The 19,326-nt window shown below is 38.4% G+C and overlaps 1 protein-coding gene across 2 annotated transcripts in view; it reads right to left on the bottom strand.

Moving 5' to 3' along the window:
* Window positions 1-2,811: 2,811 nt before the first annotated feature.
* The window catches only part of LOC121383150 (rho GTPase-activating protein 19-like), a 31,512-nt gene continuing 14,997 nt past the window's right edge, over window positions 2,812-19,326 (bottom strand). For both annotated transcript variants that reach the window (XM_041512979.1, XM_041512978.1), the window contains exons 3-13: window positions 17,282-17,365; window positions 16,617-16,829; window positions 15,662-15,882; window positions 15,216-15,302; window positions 14,405-14,518; window positions 13,646-13,822; window positions 12,849-12,920; window positions 12,491-12,580; window positions 12,036-12,149; window positions 11,202-11,492; window positions 2,812-3,847 (exon numbers count right to left, since the gene is read on the bottom strand). In XM_041512979.1, coding sequence (XP_041368913.1) covers window positions 3,785-3,847; window positions 11,202-11,492; window positions 12,036-12,149; window positions 12,491-12,580; window positions 12,849-12,920; window positions 13,646-13,822; window positions 14,405-14,518; window positions 15,216-15,302; window positions 15,662-15,882; window positions 16,617-16,829; window positions 17,282-17,365 — 1,526 coding nt within the window. In that variant the 3' untranslated portion in view covers window positions 2,812-3,784. The remainder of the gene's footprint in view (window positions 3,848-11,201; window positions 11,493-12,035; window positions 12,150-12,490; window positions 12,581-12,848; window positions 12,921-13,645; window positions 13,823-14,404; window positions 14,519-15,215; window positions 15,303-15,661; window positions 15,883-16,616; window positions 16,830-17,281; window positions 17,366-19,326) is intronic.

Here is a 19,326-nt window from a genome sequence, read left to right as displayed (position 1 = left end):
ATTAGACAACATAATGCTTAAGGGCGACAACTTAGAAAGATCATCATTCGGTATGTACTGCAAACTGGGTTATAGAACATATTACAAAATGTAACATTAATTGAAACAAATGCTTCCTACCCATTTTGAAGAATTGAAAAGATTAGGGCACTGGCGTATAAAATATTCAGAACCCCAAAAGGATGGCCACAAGAAAAGCTTAGATTATCTTATGTGGTACCAATAAAATGTGCATTGACAAAATTGAAGAACATACCATAGAAGGGTTATCCTGTAATTAAAAATAAAGTCAAACTATATACTAAACATTAAACTGACTAGCCAACTTGCAATAGTAAGCTCAAAACAAAACATAAAACAAAAACCAGTAAGAGATCAACAATATTTAATAGTTAAATATCTGGCATACATAAATCTATACAACAAATAAAATTGTCTTTAAAGCACATATGATTTTACAGATTTACATATGAAGAGAGTATGAAAAGCTACAACTGGAATCAAATTATGAAATGCAGAAGTGATAAAAAGTTACTGGCTAAAATATCAAATAATTTTAGTGTCCTTTTATGAGATCTTTCTGCCTGTGAGTTTTTTTTACAACTATTGTTTTTCTGATAGAATTCAGTCAATCCAAGGGATAGAGATGTGATGCCCATTTAAGAAGAAAAAAAAAGAAAAGAAAAAAAAAGAAAAGAAAAAAAAAGAAAAGAAAAGAAAAGCTAAAAAAATCTTTAAAACGTTGCAAGCTCTAAGCCATACTTACAAAAAAGATAATTTTTTAGCATTGCAGATAAAATTCAGTTTACTTTGTGAACATAGTATAAAAAAATAATATAACATTTAAAATATCGGACAAAACGTTAAAAAATCAAATCCATGCAGAGGTTCTAATATCATATTAATGTTTATTTTAAAATTCAACTAAAATTGAAAAACTAAAAATATTTCACTTTGAACATAATTAGTAAAAGATATATTTTAAAAATATATACTTGTTGGAAGCAACCTTGATGATATATAAAAAAAACCCAACATTTTTTCTACCATGATTTGTTAAACACAAAATGATGAAAAAATTAATGTTATCTGAAAGATGTCTACTGGCAAAAACAGAAATAAAGATCGGAATGTTCAATATTTTAATTAAATTAATAAATTTTGACAGTGCTGTATTTGTGGCAAAATGAGATAATTGTAATCCCATAGAGACAATCCCAGTGCAAAAAGTCAATAGCCAGTAGAACTGCTATGTGCCATTGTCCTTAGTCTCAACCCCCTATCCCACCCCAAAGTTGTCAGATACAATCAAAAGATAAATACTGCCAATCCCAATGCAATGATGACGAAACATTAGCTAGATAAAAAGCCTTTATAGGGATAAATTATATTATTACCCCAGCGGTCAGTTATAACGGAAAATATTTTCCATATTTTCTCAGTGAGAAATATTCTGCATTGGTCTAACGAAAAATACTATTGGACAATTTGACGCTTACAAACCAATGACCTTGTCCGTACTAAATATGACATCATCACGATTTGGCAAACACTCATGAAGTTTAAAGAGTTAGCGTTTACGGCTGTCTGTTTTTGGTGTTAAATTTATAACAAAATGTTATTTTAATGCATTTCGTTATAGATTTTGTAGCAGAATAAAAATACCTTTTGTTTTTGAAAATTATCTATGAACGTGATTAAATTAAAAAGCTACAGCAATTCTCAGAACAGGGTGTAAAGTGGTTTACATCGTTTCTATACAGGTTGGCCTTCATGCATGTGTGTCAAAAATAAAGGCTTTTAGAGAAAAAAATAACTGAAGTGATAAATAGAATAACAAACTCGGTGCCAGTTATTATCAAATTTATGTCCCTCATGAAATAATTTTGATAATAACTGGTAACGTGTTTATTATCCTCTATTAAACTTTCATTTTTATTAAAGGGTAAATCAGTGTCCTTTATTAGGGTGGTTAATTTCTCTCTGTATACTTAAAGATGAAATAATGTCGTATTTAGATACTTCAAAATATCAAATCAAGTCTATATCGAACATATTTTTAAACTGATATATTACATTACAATACATTAATGCAGTGTGTATAGTTCATGCAAAAGAAAAGATAGCTGGAGATTGTTCAGTTTAGAAATGAAGATCACAAAGTAAGATGACAGATGAGAGACAGGACAGTAATACAACATTGTACACACAATAAAATACTCTATTCTCACTACTATGCATGGCACATATACATACTAGCTATATATATATATAGGTTAATGACACATTATTGGCTTTATCCTGTGATGGTCAGAAATTTACCGAGTCAAATTCTCCATAATTTTTCCTGAACAGGATAATGCTAACATCCTATTCTGCAACTTAACGTGGAGAATCACCTTTATTATTAACCTTCGATATGCAAATATTGTAGCATCAAACTAAACAAGCAAGGTCTTTGCATGATATCATTTAAGATTCATGAAGTCATTCTTTATAAGATGTTAAATGTGTAACATCAAAAAATAGTTTTGAAATCAAAACTTAAAAAATAAATATGTAGAGTTGTTAGGTTTACTATGTATACAACACAAAACTATTTAAATACAGGCTTACGACAAGTGGTAAACTTCTAGTAGCAGTTTATTACTTTGTTTTAATCAGGCATCACCCCTTTTATTTCAACTTATTTTCGTGCTTATATCCAATTAAGATTCAAGCTACTAGTGTCTTGGGAACACACCTCAGCTATCTGGGCTATCTGTCCAGGACAGGTTTTAGTGATTAGAGAGAGAGAAAGAAGAGGGTGTAGTGGTCTTACATCTATCCAGTGAGTCGTTAAAACTTGCTCTGGATGGGAGCTGGTACTGGGCTGCAAACCCAGTACCTACCAGCCTTAGGTCCGATGACTTAACCACAACACCACTGAGGCCATTATAATCTGCCAATATAAACAATGGCTGCAAGACGACTACATCTAACATGTTCTGAGGTATCACAGTATTAGTCACATCTTCACAAACAGGCAACTACAAGAGCACGTATCTGTAAGAAACCATTTTTAAAACAAGTTTAATTTCATACAGCAGACACAAATCTGAGTTTAGACTCATTTGTACCAAAAAAAAGAATGTGGGGGAAAGTTTTCTTTTCAAACTGCAACATGGCTTCTTTAGTAACAAAAAACAAATACTGTGATACCATAGAACATGTCCTATCAGTTAGATCTGTGTAAACATATACTATAGGAAACATTTGGTATGTCAAGGGAAAGGTACAAACAAAAATGTACATCTTGAACAACAGATTTTCAATTGTCTGTTCACATCAAAGGATTACAGATAATTAATAGAAAAATTGAACTTTCAGTATGAGATTCACAAATTTAACTGATCTCTTATGACTTGTCTAATGATAATTGCTGATTTAAAACTATATTCCTTATTATTCTTCAGTACAGTAATCAAACCTGATCTTGGTGTGAACAGAAAGAAAAACATCTTAAATATAATAAAACTACACCTGAAACATCTCCGTAAAATAATAATCCCTATCTACTGTACATTGCTAATACATTTAGCAAAATGTCATTAATAGCACTTGGTTTTTGGACTTTCTGTAAATAAGAAAGCCACGGCACTCAAAAAATACATTCACATATATATACATACATATGACTAGACAAAGCTAATATTTGTCCTAAAAATAGGCATAAGCACATGTCAAAACATGCCAGCCAACACTTTGAGATGATTAATGATGATAAAAATAGCACTCGTCATCACTAGACAACACTCTCATTCCCGAGGAACATTGGCTTGCGGGATCGTGGGGTCATCACAGCTTTCTGGAACAGAAGAACATAATACACATCAGTCAATACTGTAAAGTGATCATATAAAAAAACTTACACATTGGTCAATACTGTACACTGTTCATATAGAAAAACATACCCATCGGTCAATACTGTTCATATAGAAAAACATACCCATCGGTCAATACTGTACACTGTTCATATAGAAAAACTTACACATTGGTCAATACTGTACACTGTTCATATAGAAAAACATACCCATCGGTCAATACTGTACACTGTTCATATAGAAAAACATACCCATCGGTCAATATTGTATACTGTTCATATAGAAAAACATACCCATCGGTCAATACTGTACACTGTTCATATAGAAAAACTTACACATTGGTCAATACTGTACACTGTTCATATAGAAAAACATACCCATCGGTCAATACTGTATACTGTTCATATAGAAAAACATACACATCGGTCAATACTGTATACTGTTTATATAGAAAAACATACACATCGGTCAATACTGTATACTGTCCATATAGAAAAACATACACATCGGTCAATACTGTATACTGTCCATATAGAAAAACATACACATCGGTCAATACTGTAAAGTGATCATATAGAAAAACATACACATCGGTCAATACTGTACAGTAGTCATATAGAAAAACATACACATCGGTCATTACTGTAAAGTTATCATATAGAAAAACATACACATTGGTCAATACTGTACAGTAGTCATATAGAAAAACATACACATTGGTCAATACTGTAAAGTGATCATATAGAAAAACTTACACATTGGTCAATACTGTACAGTAGTCATATAGAAAAACTGGAGAAAACTTGAGTGTTTTCTCTTTTATAGATACATTACCTGTCCTCAAACAAGTGCACCTCCCCCCCACGCAAGTGGTCTGGTCCGAACATCCCAACAGCCAATGGGATGGCCTAAATTCTTCTACTGTATACTGCTCTCTAGTTCCGGTCACATGACTGTAACTTCCTTCTTTTTCCATGAGCGCATCGCACGGAGAACAGGAAGCGGGGAGGCCCGGGCGGGATGAATCTTGAGGACAGGTAATGTATCTATAAAAGAGAAAACACTCAAGTTTTCTCCATTTCTATAGACATTACCTGTCCTCAAACAAGTGCAGCATTCAACAGATGGTGGTGGGTGCCGAGATCCGTAGATGCTTGTGATAACTCCCCAACCGGAAAGAGGCTGACTAGTGGAAGAATAAGGCCAACCTTGGTAAACCCTCCTCCTAGGGATGCCCGTCACAGACCAATGCAGGTGATGTTAGTAACAACAACCAGAATGGTGGCATCCGTCAGCAGTGGCGGTACGGCTCCTAGAACACATGAACCAGGAGGCGGAAGCCACATCTTATGCTGGTTCTGACAGGGTGGGAAGACGTAGCCACCAGGGATGCAGGTGTTAGGTAACCCTCACGTATTGAAGTGTTATAGTTTTTCAATAACAAGCGACAACCTAATGAGGTGCATCCGTCAGAACATTGAACAAAACAAGACCCCCGAATGTTTTCTGTCTAGTACACCAAAGATCTGTTAGTTCAATAACGACAGCCAATAACCACATGCAGTGAAGGGTTAAGGTTATCGAGACAAAAGTTCCGGCACCAGTGCGTGAACTGTGCAAAAGAACAAAAGTCTAAGCAATCCTCACCTGTCGATTCGGTGGACATCTCGGTATGCAGCCCAGAATCAGACAGACATCAACGGCGACGAGGATGGCTTGTATTCAACAGAGTCTGTGCAGCAACAACCGGACCCAGATGATGGAACCCCTCAACGTCTTCTGTGGAGATATCCCTCAGATAATAGTTGGCAAAGATGGAGTCCGTCGCCCAGAAACAGCCAGTGATGATGTGCTGAATGGATGTGTTGCAATGCAGGGACATCGTGGCAGCCAAGGCACGAAGTTCATGCGGATTGGAAGCAGACGGAGCAGGTAAACCCTCCTTCTGATACGCGGTCAGGATAGAAGACCGGATCCAGGTGGCCACCGTGTTCTTGGTAATATCCCTCAACCGACTCTGGTTACAGGAAAGGAAAAGTCTTTTACGATGTTGTCGAAAAGATCTGGTCCTCTCGATGTACTGGTGCAAGGCTCTAACAGGGCACAACGCCAAGTCCTCAACGTCCGCCGGACCAACGATAGAGGAGAGGGCCTGCACAACATACGAGCGAGGCGCTTGGTCTGGTAACTGATTCTTTGCAATAAAGTTCATGAGTAACCCCAAGTTGACTGCACGCCGATCTCGGTGAAAACGTACCAAATCGACATCAAGAGCATGAAGTTCTGAGACACGAGCAGCTGTGGCGAAACCGAGTAAAAAACACCGTCTTCCGTGTCAAATCTTGCAGGGAAGAGGACTCGATCGGCTCATAAGGTGCAGTCGATAACGCTCGTAACACCAAATTCAGGTCCCATCTTGGTGGCCGAAACCGGTGTACTTGATCTTCAAGGCGAAAACCTTTGATCATTTTATGGATCTCAGGAATACCCGATAACTTCGTTCCAGTAGTTACATCACGAACAGTAGCGATGACCGAAACGTACCCAGCGATGGTAGACCCCTTCAATCGTAAAGTGGTCCGCAGATATAGCAAAAAATCAGCAAGACGAGGTATCTGTATCGTCTGAGGTTTGATCTTTTTTCTAACACACCATCGGTGAAAGCAAAGCCATCTGACGTTGTAAGCCGCAGTAGTAGATGATCTGTGCGCTTTCAAAATGGCCGCCGTAGACTGTGAAGAAAAACCTTTCTTCCTCAAACTCTTGGAGATAAAGTCCACGCGTGCAGTTGGAACAACTGCGGACGTGGATGGTACAGTCTTGACGTGGGATGCAGCAACAGATGATCCCAGTCTGGCAGCGGTAAAGGATGTGGATCGGCAAGACGTATTAGATCTGGATACCACATCCTGGATGGCCACATCGGAGCAATGAGCAACAGGCGACAATGGTACAGCTGAAACCTCTGAAGCACCCTTGGAAGGAGGATTGGTGGAGGAAAAGCGTACGCGTCCATCTGTTCCCAGCTGATGGCCAATGCGTCGAGATCCAGAGCTTCGGGATCCGGCACCGGAGACACGTAAACCCTCAGCTGATGGTTGAATCGTGTGGCGAAAAGATCGATGTTTGGTGTCCAAAGTCTGTCGCACACCCATCGAAACGCTTCCGGATGGAGCATCCACTCCGTCGGCTGTGGAGACGACGGCCGGGACAAAGTGTCGGCTAGTACATTGCAAACCCCTGGAATATGACGAGCCCGAAGTTGCAACGGAATTTCGTCGACCAGCTTGTAGAGACGATAAGTCAACTGCAGCAGACTGCTGGAGTGAGTTCCGCCCTGACGATTGATGTAAGCCGCCGCGGTCGTACTGTCTGTGGCCACCATGAGAGAGGCTTCCGTCAACATCTGTCGCCAATGAAGGATAGCGTAGTAGACTGCCAACAACTCTAACAGGTTGATGTGGAGTCCAAGTTCGACGGGAGACCACAGCCCTGAAGTAGTCTGGTTGCTTAGATGGGCTCCCCAACCTTCCAGTGACGCGTCGACGAATAGGTGATGAGTGGCTATGAAGGCCCGCATAGAGACACCTTCTAAGACGTTCGATCGGAGCTGCCACCACTGCAGGCTGGAGCGTAGATCGTCTGGAAGTGAGATGATCAAGTCCGGATTGTTGAAACGAACAAACGGGTTGAGAAACATCTGCAAGCGCCGCAACTGGAGACGACCTCTGAGTGTCAAATCCTGGGCAGAAGTGAGGAGACCCAGGAGACTCTGCCAACCGCGGAAGGTCATTGGAGCGGTGAGGGCTATGACAATCATGGTCTGGATCTTCTTCCCAACGGTCTAAGGGAACTTGAACGAGGCCCAGGTCGGGTCGAAGCCAAGCGCCTATGAACTGTAGAGACTGTGTGGGAGCCAGTCGAGATTTCTCGATGTTGATAATCCAACCCAGCTGCTTGAGAAAGTCCATGATGAAGGCAACATGTGCAGTCAGCCCTGTCTTGCTGTGACACCTCATCAGGCAATCGTCGAGGTATGGGTAAAAGGATATACCTCTGCGATGCAGGAAGCGTGACATCGGAGTCGTGATTCTGGTGAACAGCCATGGCGCTATGGATATCCCAAAGGGCAGGACTTTCCATTCGTAATGCCGACCCTGTAGCACAAACCGTAGGTAGTGATGGAAATCGGCATGCATCGGAACGTGCAGGTAGGCGTCCTTGAGATCTAGCGAGGCAAGCCAATCCCCCGGTCTGATCACGGCTATGATATCTCGCAACGTTAACATCTTGAAGGTCGGAGGAGGAGACAGATAGCGGTCGTTGAAGACCGCCAAGTTGTGAATCATTCGCAGCTCTGGAGAATCTTTCTTTGGTACGAGAAAGATGTCCGAGTAAAATCCGGGTGTTAATTGTACTTCCGAAATGCTGCGAACGGCTCCCTTCTCCACCAGCTTGTTGACGGACTCCTGTAGAACCTTGATTTGCGCAACGGAATGCCGCGGTTCTCGAGGTGAAGTGGTCAATGGAGGGATGGCAGACAATTGCAGACGATACCCTGTCTTCAAGATCGACGTGACAAACGGATCTTGGCAAAGTGTCTGCCAGTTTCGCCAATAACGGCGAAGTCGACTTCCGACCATGGATCTTTCGACCGGTGTGGTACACACCGGAAGCGTCAAAACCGAATCGTTGTTCTGGTTCAAAATCAGGGGCAGGCGTAGGTTGAAGCAATCTGAGCAGTCCACGATCTGTTGGCTGGCGTCAACGTCGACCAGGCTTCCCCTGGGTCCGAGCTGGCGGACCGGATGGTCGTCTGACCGGAAACCTTCGAGAAGGTTGACCTCGAAAGGAACCTCTCCAGCGTTTAGATGGTGGTTGTGGTGTGAATGTAGACTTCCGCTTTGTAGATTCCAATGTTGAAATAAGTTGCAACGCTTTGACAGTTGCTGTCGACTGTTGGTCCTTATCATTGGCCTTCACCACCTCAGAAATTTTGCCTGCAAAAAGCTTAGTTGCTGACCACGGTTGAGCTAACAGCTCCTTCTTATGCTGAAAATCCAAAGTGGATCTCTTTAAATAAGCCTGGCGACGATATTGCATTAACATCGAGGACATCGAAGTCACCGAAGACGTCAGGAAAGCTAGCATCTGCGCTGATTGCTGAAATAGCGCGTAGCACCGTGCATCTTTTGCCTGGGTGGCCATCGCCGCAAGGAAAACGTCCAAATAAGATAATACAAACAAGCAACGTCTCTGGGCAGTATCCATGGCTTGTACTTGTTTGTCTGTCAAATCCACGGTTGACGACTTCCCAAGACGGTGAACGTCTTCATCCAAGGACGGAGCTACATCTGTAAAGGTCATGTCAAATACCGGATACATACGGTGACCCCAAGTCGGGAAGGCGACGAAAGACGCTGTGTCTTTAAAAGTGCGGTCTAAATCCGTCGCCACCTCGGATACGAGTGTACCGGCAGCCAAGGAACGGATCACCACATCTTCCGGAGGGACATCAGTCGCTATCATCGGTGTCGGTCCCTTCTTGGACGGCGTTGGTGGATGTGGCAAGGACGGCAACATATCATAGACTGCCGCCAAGCAATCCCTCATATTCATATGATCAGAAGATTCAGTCTCATCAATGACGGAAACCGCTGTAGGCGCTGCATCTCCAAAATCTCGAAGCACTCGAGCACAGGCTAATCGATCCGCCGAAACAGAATTCACTGGTGAACCGGACCGTGGACGGTCCCGTCGAGAACCCTCTGAAGCGTCAATAGAAGGTCTGCGCTGCCGATCCACGGAACCCGTAGGGAGACGTGCAGGTCGTGGGGAACGGCTACGAGCCCGGCTCCGTTCCCGGCTCCGCTGCGCCGAAGATGACTTTGAAGATCGGTGATCCTTGGAGGCCGTGGAACGCCTAACTGATTGAGTCGGCTTGTCCGAGGGCTGCGTAGTAACTGCAGGCCTGTCATCTGAAGTCTTGCATCCTGGAGCCGCACCCCCCGAAGAGGGGACTTGAACCGGACCTGGTCCCAAACCCGCCGGTTGTGGTAAGGCCGCCATTGACGCCATAGTCTCTTTCAGCATAGTAGGTAGCATCGAACGTAATACATCTGCTATGGAGTCCGCAATTGACGGCGAAGATTCCACTTTCTTGGCTCTCGCCGACAGCACCTTCAAGTAAGCCGCGAACTCGACAGTAGACAGGCCCGAACACAGGTCGCATCTCGAAGAGAGGCTACAAGGAACACGGCAACCCGGACATAATTCATGAGGGTCGCCGCCTGCAGTGAACTTCTTACAGCGTAGGCACGCTCGTACCTGACGCTGAACATTAACATCTGACATGATAATAAGTTTTCAATCTGTGAAAGAGAAAGAAAAGAAACCATGACACAAACACAAAGTCGGTCAACAAAGACGCCATTTTGCAAATGGCGTCCGACACGACAACCGGCAATATAATAACATTTCATGTAATTAACACTTGGCAAGTCAAGCGAAATACGCGAAACATACGAAAGGTAACGAATAAGGTGGAAAAAAAAAAACATTCCACCTAACACCAAGCCAGTCAATACAGACGCCATTTTGCAAATGGCGTCCGACACGACAACCGGCAATATAACAACATTTCATGTAATAACGCTTGAAAGTCAAGCGAATACGCGAAGAAAACATACGAAGCTATACGAAGCTAACGAAATATAAGGTGAAAAACATTTCACCCAACACGAATACAAAACCAAAGGTCTTATAAAAAAAGTTGACTCCAAAACAGAGCCAAACAAAAGACGTCCAGACCCTTTCGCGAAGAGAAAAAGAAGGAAGTTACAGTCATGTGACCGGAACTAGAGAGCAGTATACAGTAGAAGAATTTAGGCCATCCCATTGGCTGTTGGGATGTTCGGACCAGACCACTTGCGTGGGGGGGAGGTGCACTTGTTTGAGGACAGGTAATGTCTATAGAAATTACACATTGGTCAATACTGTACAGTGGTCGTATAGAAAAACTTACACATCAGTCAATACTGTACACTGTTCATATAAAAAAAACTTACACATCGGTCAATACTGTAAAGTGGTCAGATAGAAAAACAACCAAAACTGGCGATATATACAATTTTACCACTTGAACATACCACAATGATAGTCAGTATATCCATCAGTGGTGTATATTTTTAACCAATTTGATTTGTTACAGCAGTTGTAAATTAATATCAAATGGACTCGATATTGTGTAAAATGAAAACTGACTGAAGGCTACAGAATACAGCATTAGAAGTAGTTTTTATTTATAAATGGACATAGCAAATATGAGAGCACTCTCACCTGTAAGTCTTGTGGAGCATTTAGCATGGACTGTGTGATAGGTGAGACCATAGCGACTGGTTTAACACGGTCCGGTGTATACTTCAGTGTCTTCTTGGCGTTAAAGGTGACAGATATGTAATTGATCTCATTCTCAGAGGAAGGTAATGGCTGCTTGGTGGACCTCTTGTCTTTTGGAGGTCGGGCATTTTCAATGTCCTCACTGCTTCTGCGCTTCCTTGGACTTTGTGAAGACGGTGTGTTGTGATCAGACTGGCTCATATCCACAATATGTACAACAGGACTGGGAGGCTATTAATAACAACAAAAATGGATAAATATACTTTATAAATTTAATTTTAACTGAGTTTTAATTACTGTATATTGCCATATATTAGCAGACTCCATGGATAAGCCAACCTCTTAGTTTGACTTTAAATACCTCATACAAAATCATTGCCTTGCGTATAAGTCGAAGACATCTTTTGTTCAGCTCTACATTGTATTTATTTCATTAAAAACTGTCAATGAACAGACTTGTGCTTTTCTTTTTCATTATTTTTTTTCTTTAAGTATTACAGATACAATAATCGTAATTGTGATGTTAATGTCTTACATGTGTGCAAAAATAATTTAGCACCCATAAATCATAACTGGAAAATAAACAATTGATGAGTAAAACATTCTAGTCATTCTTCTGAAACAATTACAAAAAAACCAACAACAACCCCAAGCTATTTGATTGAAGTTGAAATATTTATATATTAACATTTAATTATATTTACAGAAACTGTTATTTAAAATGTTTTTAAACAATTCTTTGATCACTGTGTAGATTAAAAAACACCTAGTTACCTGAGTCCGGTATCTGCATTGTTCAGAATTCTGTTGTCTATGTGGTGTTGTATGAAACTTCCCACAGTCTATTATTGTCACTTGGTCGTTACACGTTTCGTCTATTATCATAGGCTGTAAATATTAACATTAACACATCAATAACTGGTCTACCTATTTTCATAAGGAAACAGTTGATTTTTGTCTAGACTTGAGATAACAAAAGATAAGCTTCTGACTGTTAAAATTGAGAATAATATATTATTATGTGACCCAAATCAGTAAAGCCAAAGAACATCAAAGATTCTGAGAATGGTAAGGAAACACTAAGTACTTTAACGTGGACAGTCTATTTTAAGTAGTAAACTAATAAACATATACTTAAGACCACAGCTCTAAGTTGGTTTGTTTCAGAGATGTTATTTTACCTAGCTGTACCAAGTTGTAATTGTAAACATAAGAAGCAAGTCACCTACTTTTGTTAAAGCCCAGTTCAAGCCCTCGGTAACTTGAGAAGGATCATTGGATCCTCGTCTTCTATGTTTGTGAAGAACAGGAAAATGTTTCTGCAAAGACAGATATCCCAGTTAATAAATTGTATTCTCAATTCAGTTAAAAATAGAACAAATGAAAGAAAATGAAATACATGGAATAATAAATTCTAACTAACCACTTCTCAAAATTTTATGTTACTGCTATAAGCAATCTACTTCCAAAGGTATTATTTTATGTGAATAATTTTGACTGTGAAAATTATTATTATAATAAAATAAAGTTCAAAATAAAATTACAAACACAATGAGCCTTTAAGTCTAATTTGACAAGCAGCCTTACCTTGAGAGATTCTCCAAATGTTTTGCTTCTAACATGTTTGTTCTTCATGGGCATTCCATTTGCTCTATTGAACTAAATAAACAATAAGAAATAACTTTAGGTCAGAAATAATTCTTAGTTTAAGAAACTCTGGGCTTCTAGAATTTTTTATAAAATCCACTAGCCATCGGATCAGTAATTCAATAAAAAATTCACTAGCCTTACTTTACTTTAAGTTAATACAATTTTACTAAATAATAGTCAAAATTGGATATGTTACCTAAAGTGGGAGATATAGCTTAAAAACACTAACATAGGGGATAGAAGTGAGAGTTAGAATGTTCAAATTTACAAAATAGACTTACATGCAACATTTGACCCAAAAAAAATTCAGTAGCCGTCGGGCATGGCAATAGTAGTTATTTACTAGCCCAACATTGAATATCACTAGCCATGGGAGTGGGGCTACCATAATCTAGAAGCCCTGAGAAACGTATCCCCGAGACTTAAATTAACATAAACTTCAGATCAATGCACAACCTTTTAATTTTAAATCTCCTGAGAATGACTTTGATTAATCATATACCACAAAAGTGTGTCCTTACAGTCACTTGGCCTTAAAGACTACTCTATACTCTTTAATACATCTATGATTTACTTTAAATTAAACTCATCACTGCATATAAACTGTTTTTCATCCCATGTTTTGCATACAATTTTATTTTTCTCTCTAATGTGATCAGATCTGAAACAGCTGTAAACCAATTACACATTCAAGTTAACTGTGGCAGGCGAACACACCAATTTATTATTATTACCTGCTTTAACAGTTTCTTTTTTTTGCTTGAGTCTGGCATGGCTTGAACATGGGCGTAGAGTTCAGCGAGTGCCACCTGTGTGTCGGACACGGTTTGTTCCTTGGTGGGAGTGTGTCGATTCACTGTGTAGTTCACCACCGTCGAGATAGGCGGGCCATCAGCACTGGCCACATACTTCTGTAACACGACAAAGTCATGTATTAAAAAACCTACAGTTATTTTTTAGTTTGCAGTTCAAACATTTTAAATAAATTTTCACTGCCAAAATTATTTATTTATGTAAGAGGTATATTTTACATTTTGTTAACGAGTTTTTCAAATACTTTAAGAATGTCAACAAGAATAATCCATATATAAAGTACAAAAGAAAAACGATTGTCAATATACAGTCATAAAAACATAAATCTGTACAATAATGTACAATGTTTAGGTCACTTGCACCAATATGTTAATATTGAAATGGCATTTTGATTTTAAAAAAGGCCACTATTCAAAGAAATTAATAGTTCCATTTTTATAAGCGATTTATCTATTTACTTCATTTTGAGAAATATGTGATTTTATGCAACATGACATAGTGTTTATCACATGAAGCAGTTTTAAGATCCAGTTCAAAGTGCACAGATCCTGTTTTCACAGAACCTCCAGAGATATTGTTGTTGCACTAGTATCAGCAAAATCTGTAAATTGATGTGCATCCTATTTTGGAAACAAACTCTTAAAATAGCCACCAATCTCACAATATACATCACTGCTTACCTTCGCCTTAAAATGGTTGTTGATTTTCTGCATGTCAGTTTTTTCACTATTGTTCTCTGGGGTTTCCATCTTTGTCCAAAAATTTGCAATATCAACAGCTAATTCTCGTGGAATCTAAAATATAATGTTTGGGTTTTAAAAAAAAAATATTCAAACCAAACAAACATAACACAACAACATCCTGACATAAATCTTTCAGAAAATATTGTCCATAAAACACTTTGGTTCTTTAACATACCAATATATTAAAACACCAATATAGGTTCACAATATCCCAAAATAGACATTTTTATTATCCTCACTAAAACAACTATGGAAATATTATCACTACAACACAACGGTATATGCTGAAAAATGGGTAGTATATTTGAAAAACATACAATTACATGTATGTATTTAAATAAAACAAAAAACAAAGAAGTGTTTATCTTTTTTATCTGTTGTTCATGTCTGTAGGTATATTTGAGTTGAGCATGAACTGTCATTCTGTTCACGTGTCGAAAATGTAACTTTAAAAATCATGTGTACTGCCAACTTGTTTGCTGATTAATGTACTTGTGAAGTGTAATGAGTATATCATGTCATCTTAGTCTCTCTTTTACAAATCAATAGACCGTAAACATTATTTTCATAACTGTAATGCATGCTGTTAAATTGTTTTAAAAATGATTAAAATAACAAACATTATTTATAAATCGATATGGCCTGACTGCAGACACAATATTAAAATTTCAGTTTATGCAAAAATACATTCCTTATTAGAATGCATATCTGCTGAAAATACATTTACTAATGTTTTTAACATAAATACCTTAAAAACTTGTTGATTATTTTCAATTAAAAAGGAAACAATTTTTGTGGAATGACATGACTCTATATGAAACTCTGTTGGCGACAACTGAAAAAATAAAAACAGAAACAGCATTAGTAATATATTTTAACTGTCTATATGAATTAATTACAGTATCAATTATTAATTTATTATAACACACTATTTGTTAACAACTTCACAGAATGTTTCAGTCTAACAAGTGAATTATTTTTAATGTAATGAAACTGCACACTCCCAATTTGAACTTTTTCTAGAACTCGGTGAAGTAAAAAAAAAAACCCCATGATACAGCTGTATATACAAGCAAGCATCTTCCATCAGAATGGCCAGTTTTTATGTTATATCAATATTTGTTCATTAAAGAAACATTGTAAAGTATGTGGTAAAAACCCCAAATGCAGTCCAAGTCTAATAAGATAATGTACCTTCTTTGAGCAAAGGAGAGAAGGAGCAAAGATGGTGCCAAGCGCGTCTGCTGTCATCATATTCTCAGGCACCATGGAGACGTGGTGCAGCAGGTCGAGCAGACACTCGAGCAGCAGAGCATTCTCTCGTGGCAGCATCAACATCAGCAGCTGCAGTGCCTTCAGCTGCTTGTCTCGCACGCGGCTCTTCCCAGACGTATTCAGAGAGTCACTGGCCATCTCTGTTCAAACAAGTCAAACAATGTGAAATGCTGCCATGAAAGAATACTATACTACAGAGGACATTTTGACATACAAACTGAGAATAAAACCCCACATCAACTAGCTAATAAAAAAGTGGTCTTACTATAAAGCTTCAAATAAGCCATTTATGGACGAGTGACCACTTAGGGCTCTTAAACAGTGGGGAAAGCAATAAAACTTCAGCACTTAATAAAACACAAATAACTGATAGTCTCAAATAAACCTATAACAGATCTAACTACTTTTAAACAACTTGGGCACACACAAATCACTCTCTAGGTTTCCTTGATGTTTTCAGACTGGATTCTAAAGACTATGTTCTAGCTGAATAACGTTTAGGTAAGTTAACATTGCAAATACATCTAGTTACTTGTGATATGCTTAAAACACTGTCAAATATAGAGATAACATCAGCAATGACATTCCCTGATGATGTCACCTTTATGTTAATTGAGAGATGAACAAATTCATGTTTCTATGGCTGAACCCCCCCCCCCCCCCTTCATAGTCCATTCCTTGACGTGGTGAGGCGGTTTGTATGTCTCAGTGACCCAGAGAGCTATGCAGCAGGAGCTTTGGCTTCTGTTAGGGACACCCAAGCTGGACTGGTCAATGGGTAGAAGCTAGACTGATATGGACTATGGGTGAGGTAACCCTAACAGAAACCTGAGCTTTAATAGAAAATAATATATCATTATGTTGGTTGGCTCACCAAGAACTTGTTTGTGTGCCTCAGTGTGTCTCTCTGTTAACAAGGGTTCCGGCAGCTCCGACAGATAATGCTTGAGAGTGGCAGCACAATCATGTGGAGAGAAGGTCCCGTCCTCCAGACCAAGGTTCGACACATTCTGGTTCAAAAGCTCTTTGAGATGACGCTGACGGCACACATTGCCTGACTTCCGAAACAGACCTTCTGTCCTAATATCTAAGAAAAAAAGAAAAAAAAAGCAATTAGTGGAGGTCATTCAAAATAATCTGAACTACCAGGTACTAGATATTATTAAATTAAAGTTTTCATTAGTATTTTCTAATGTATATATCTTATTCTTAAAATCATCCATTCATTTTTTTTATTCATTAGAAATTTCAGTATATATGTACCTGCATACAGATTATTGTACATACCTGTATGCTGTTTTTAAAAGTAACCCCAAATCAAGAAGCATTCCAAGAATACTGCTAAAAAAATAAATGTCTCCTACCAGGCCCAATAAAGTTTTGTACCTCCTGTGTTCAAAGACCATAACTGTGAAAAATAGGTAAACTGCCAAAACATATATGGGACAGACAGACAGACAGGACAGAGATAAGGACAGAGATGAAACCTATTAACCTTCCGGTTGGATTGGTAGAGTACTAATAATCTGTGTAACTTACTTTCTGATCTTCCGAGGAATTCAATGAGCTGATAGATTTGAGCAACATGTTCTTCACTTAGACTGTCCCCAAACAGATTCTTATCTGCAAAACACAATTACATACCAATAATCTTAACTACATGATAAATAAGCACACACACCCCACACATTGTATGTCATAAGATAGAGATTATGCAGAATGTAAATTTATACTGTTTGACAAGATATTAAATGAACACTGTTTTTCCTAGTTATTAGACAGTAGTAAATTCCAGCTATTGCAGCTTTTTACCATTCACTTACAACTTATTACTTTGTTTACCATTTTTGACAAGTCTGTGTTTCTGATAAAAGCGGTGTTTGTCACAGCTCAAAATTAATCTGACTCAAAACAGAAAAGATATGCACCTTAGAAACTATCCCTACAGATTCAGTGGCTTTAACTTTGTACATTAAAAAAGAAATAGTTATTTAAAAAAATTAAACATAAAATTTGTATGTGTAAATTACAAACTTTTGTTAATTCTTATATATAGTATTAAAGGGTAAACCCGCTACATTTTTCCATTAGTAGCAACCTGGGATCTTTTATATGCACCATCCAACAGACAGGATAGCACATACCATAACCAGTCATGGTGCACTGGCAGAACGAGAAATAACCCAATGGTTCACTGACAGGGATCGATCCTAGACCGATTGAGCATCAAACGAGTGTTTTACCACTGGGTTACGTTCTGTCCTGTAAAGTTAATAGTCTGAGTTGGGTTTTTTTTTTTTTTACATGTATAGCAATAATGCACATGTACATTGCAGTTTTAAAAAGTTACCAAGATGCATATATTGAACATGTATATATATCCATAAATAAGGAAATGTTTATTCCTAGTGTCTGAATCATATGAGTCAGAAAAGAAAATATTCCAGTCAAAGTAACTGCTAAGTCAGACAGAACTCAAAATGGCCACATTATAAAGATAATTAAGCAGACTGATAAGTTGTGAAGCTGTGATATTGCATTAAAGAACCATCATTACAGAACACATGTTCTAACGCAACTCTAGAAACGAACATATATCTTATCATAGAGAGTTCTTGGAACGACCATGACAAACTCTAAAGATGCTTTAATACATTTGATTGATTACTCCTTTGTGAAAGCCATTAACTGTGCTAAAATTTTATTTTTGTAAATCTTTATAGCTAAAACAAATTACAAGCTAGTAATGTACCACAGTACTCACAATACATTTTAATTTGTACATATAAAAAAACCCAACCCAAAACCCAACCAAGACAGCCATATATATATATATTACATGTATTCCTATATTGTGTAAAGTTCAAATGCAACGAGATAATACTTCTAGAAAGCATAATTTTATATCACAAATCAAAACAAGTACTTTTGTAACATGAAGACAGGTTTAATCTGCAGTGTGTGTAAAGAAAGCTGGTGAATCCGTCATTTAATGACGTTCCATCACTTGATCACACCAGACATTGCCTATAAAGTAACCATTTTAGCCACATAAATCTAGACAAGAACAGGCTAATGAAGGTCATTTTGTATGGTCAGTGGCCGACACAACATAAAAGACCCTTTGTCTTTCACAAGCAATGAACAGGTATTGAAACTACTATCTCCAATCTCTCTAACCAACCATTAGATGTAGGGGCTGGAACTGGGATCAACCTGATTGTGGCACCCAGCTGACTTGATAGGCAATTTCAATGACATTCCCACAAGCATAGAATCAATGGGCCTTGGGGACAATGATATAAAAATCCTTTCAAATAAAAGAGGGAATAAAATGAACTCTTGAAAGTGGTCGATCTAAAGATCTGTGTAAGTTGCAGGTTGTGAATGTGTTTCAGGTCTGTTCCCAGATAAGGTAACGAGCTATCAGCAAGTGATGCAACTTTAACCAGCAATCAGATGCTAGTACATAACATTACTCTACACCAAGATTATACACGCAACTACACACTAATGCTAGCCTGATGGACGATGGATGGAAAACAGACCTACAGAAAGTAGATAAGTAATATTATTACACTGAA

This window comes from Gigantopelta aegis, chromosome 10, assembly GCF_016097555.1.
Source record: "Gigantopelta aegis isolate Gae_Host chromosome 10, Gae_host_genome, whole genome shotgun sequence".
NCBI lineage: Eukaryota > Metazoa > Mollusca > Gastropoda > Neomphalida > Peltospiridae > Gigantopelta > Gigantopelta aegis.
Note: the sequence above shows the minus strand (reverse complement) of the source record. Positions and strands in the feature narration are given on the sequence as shown.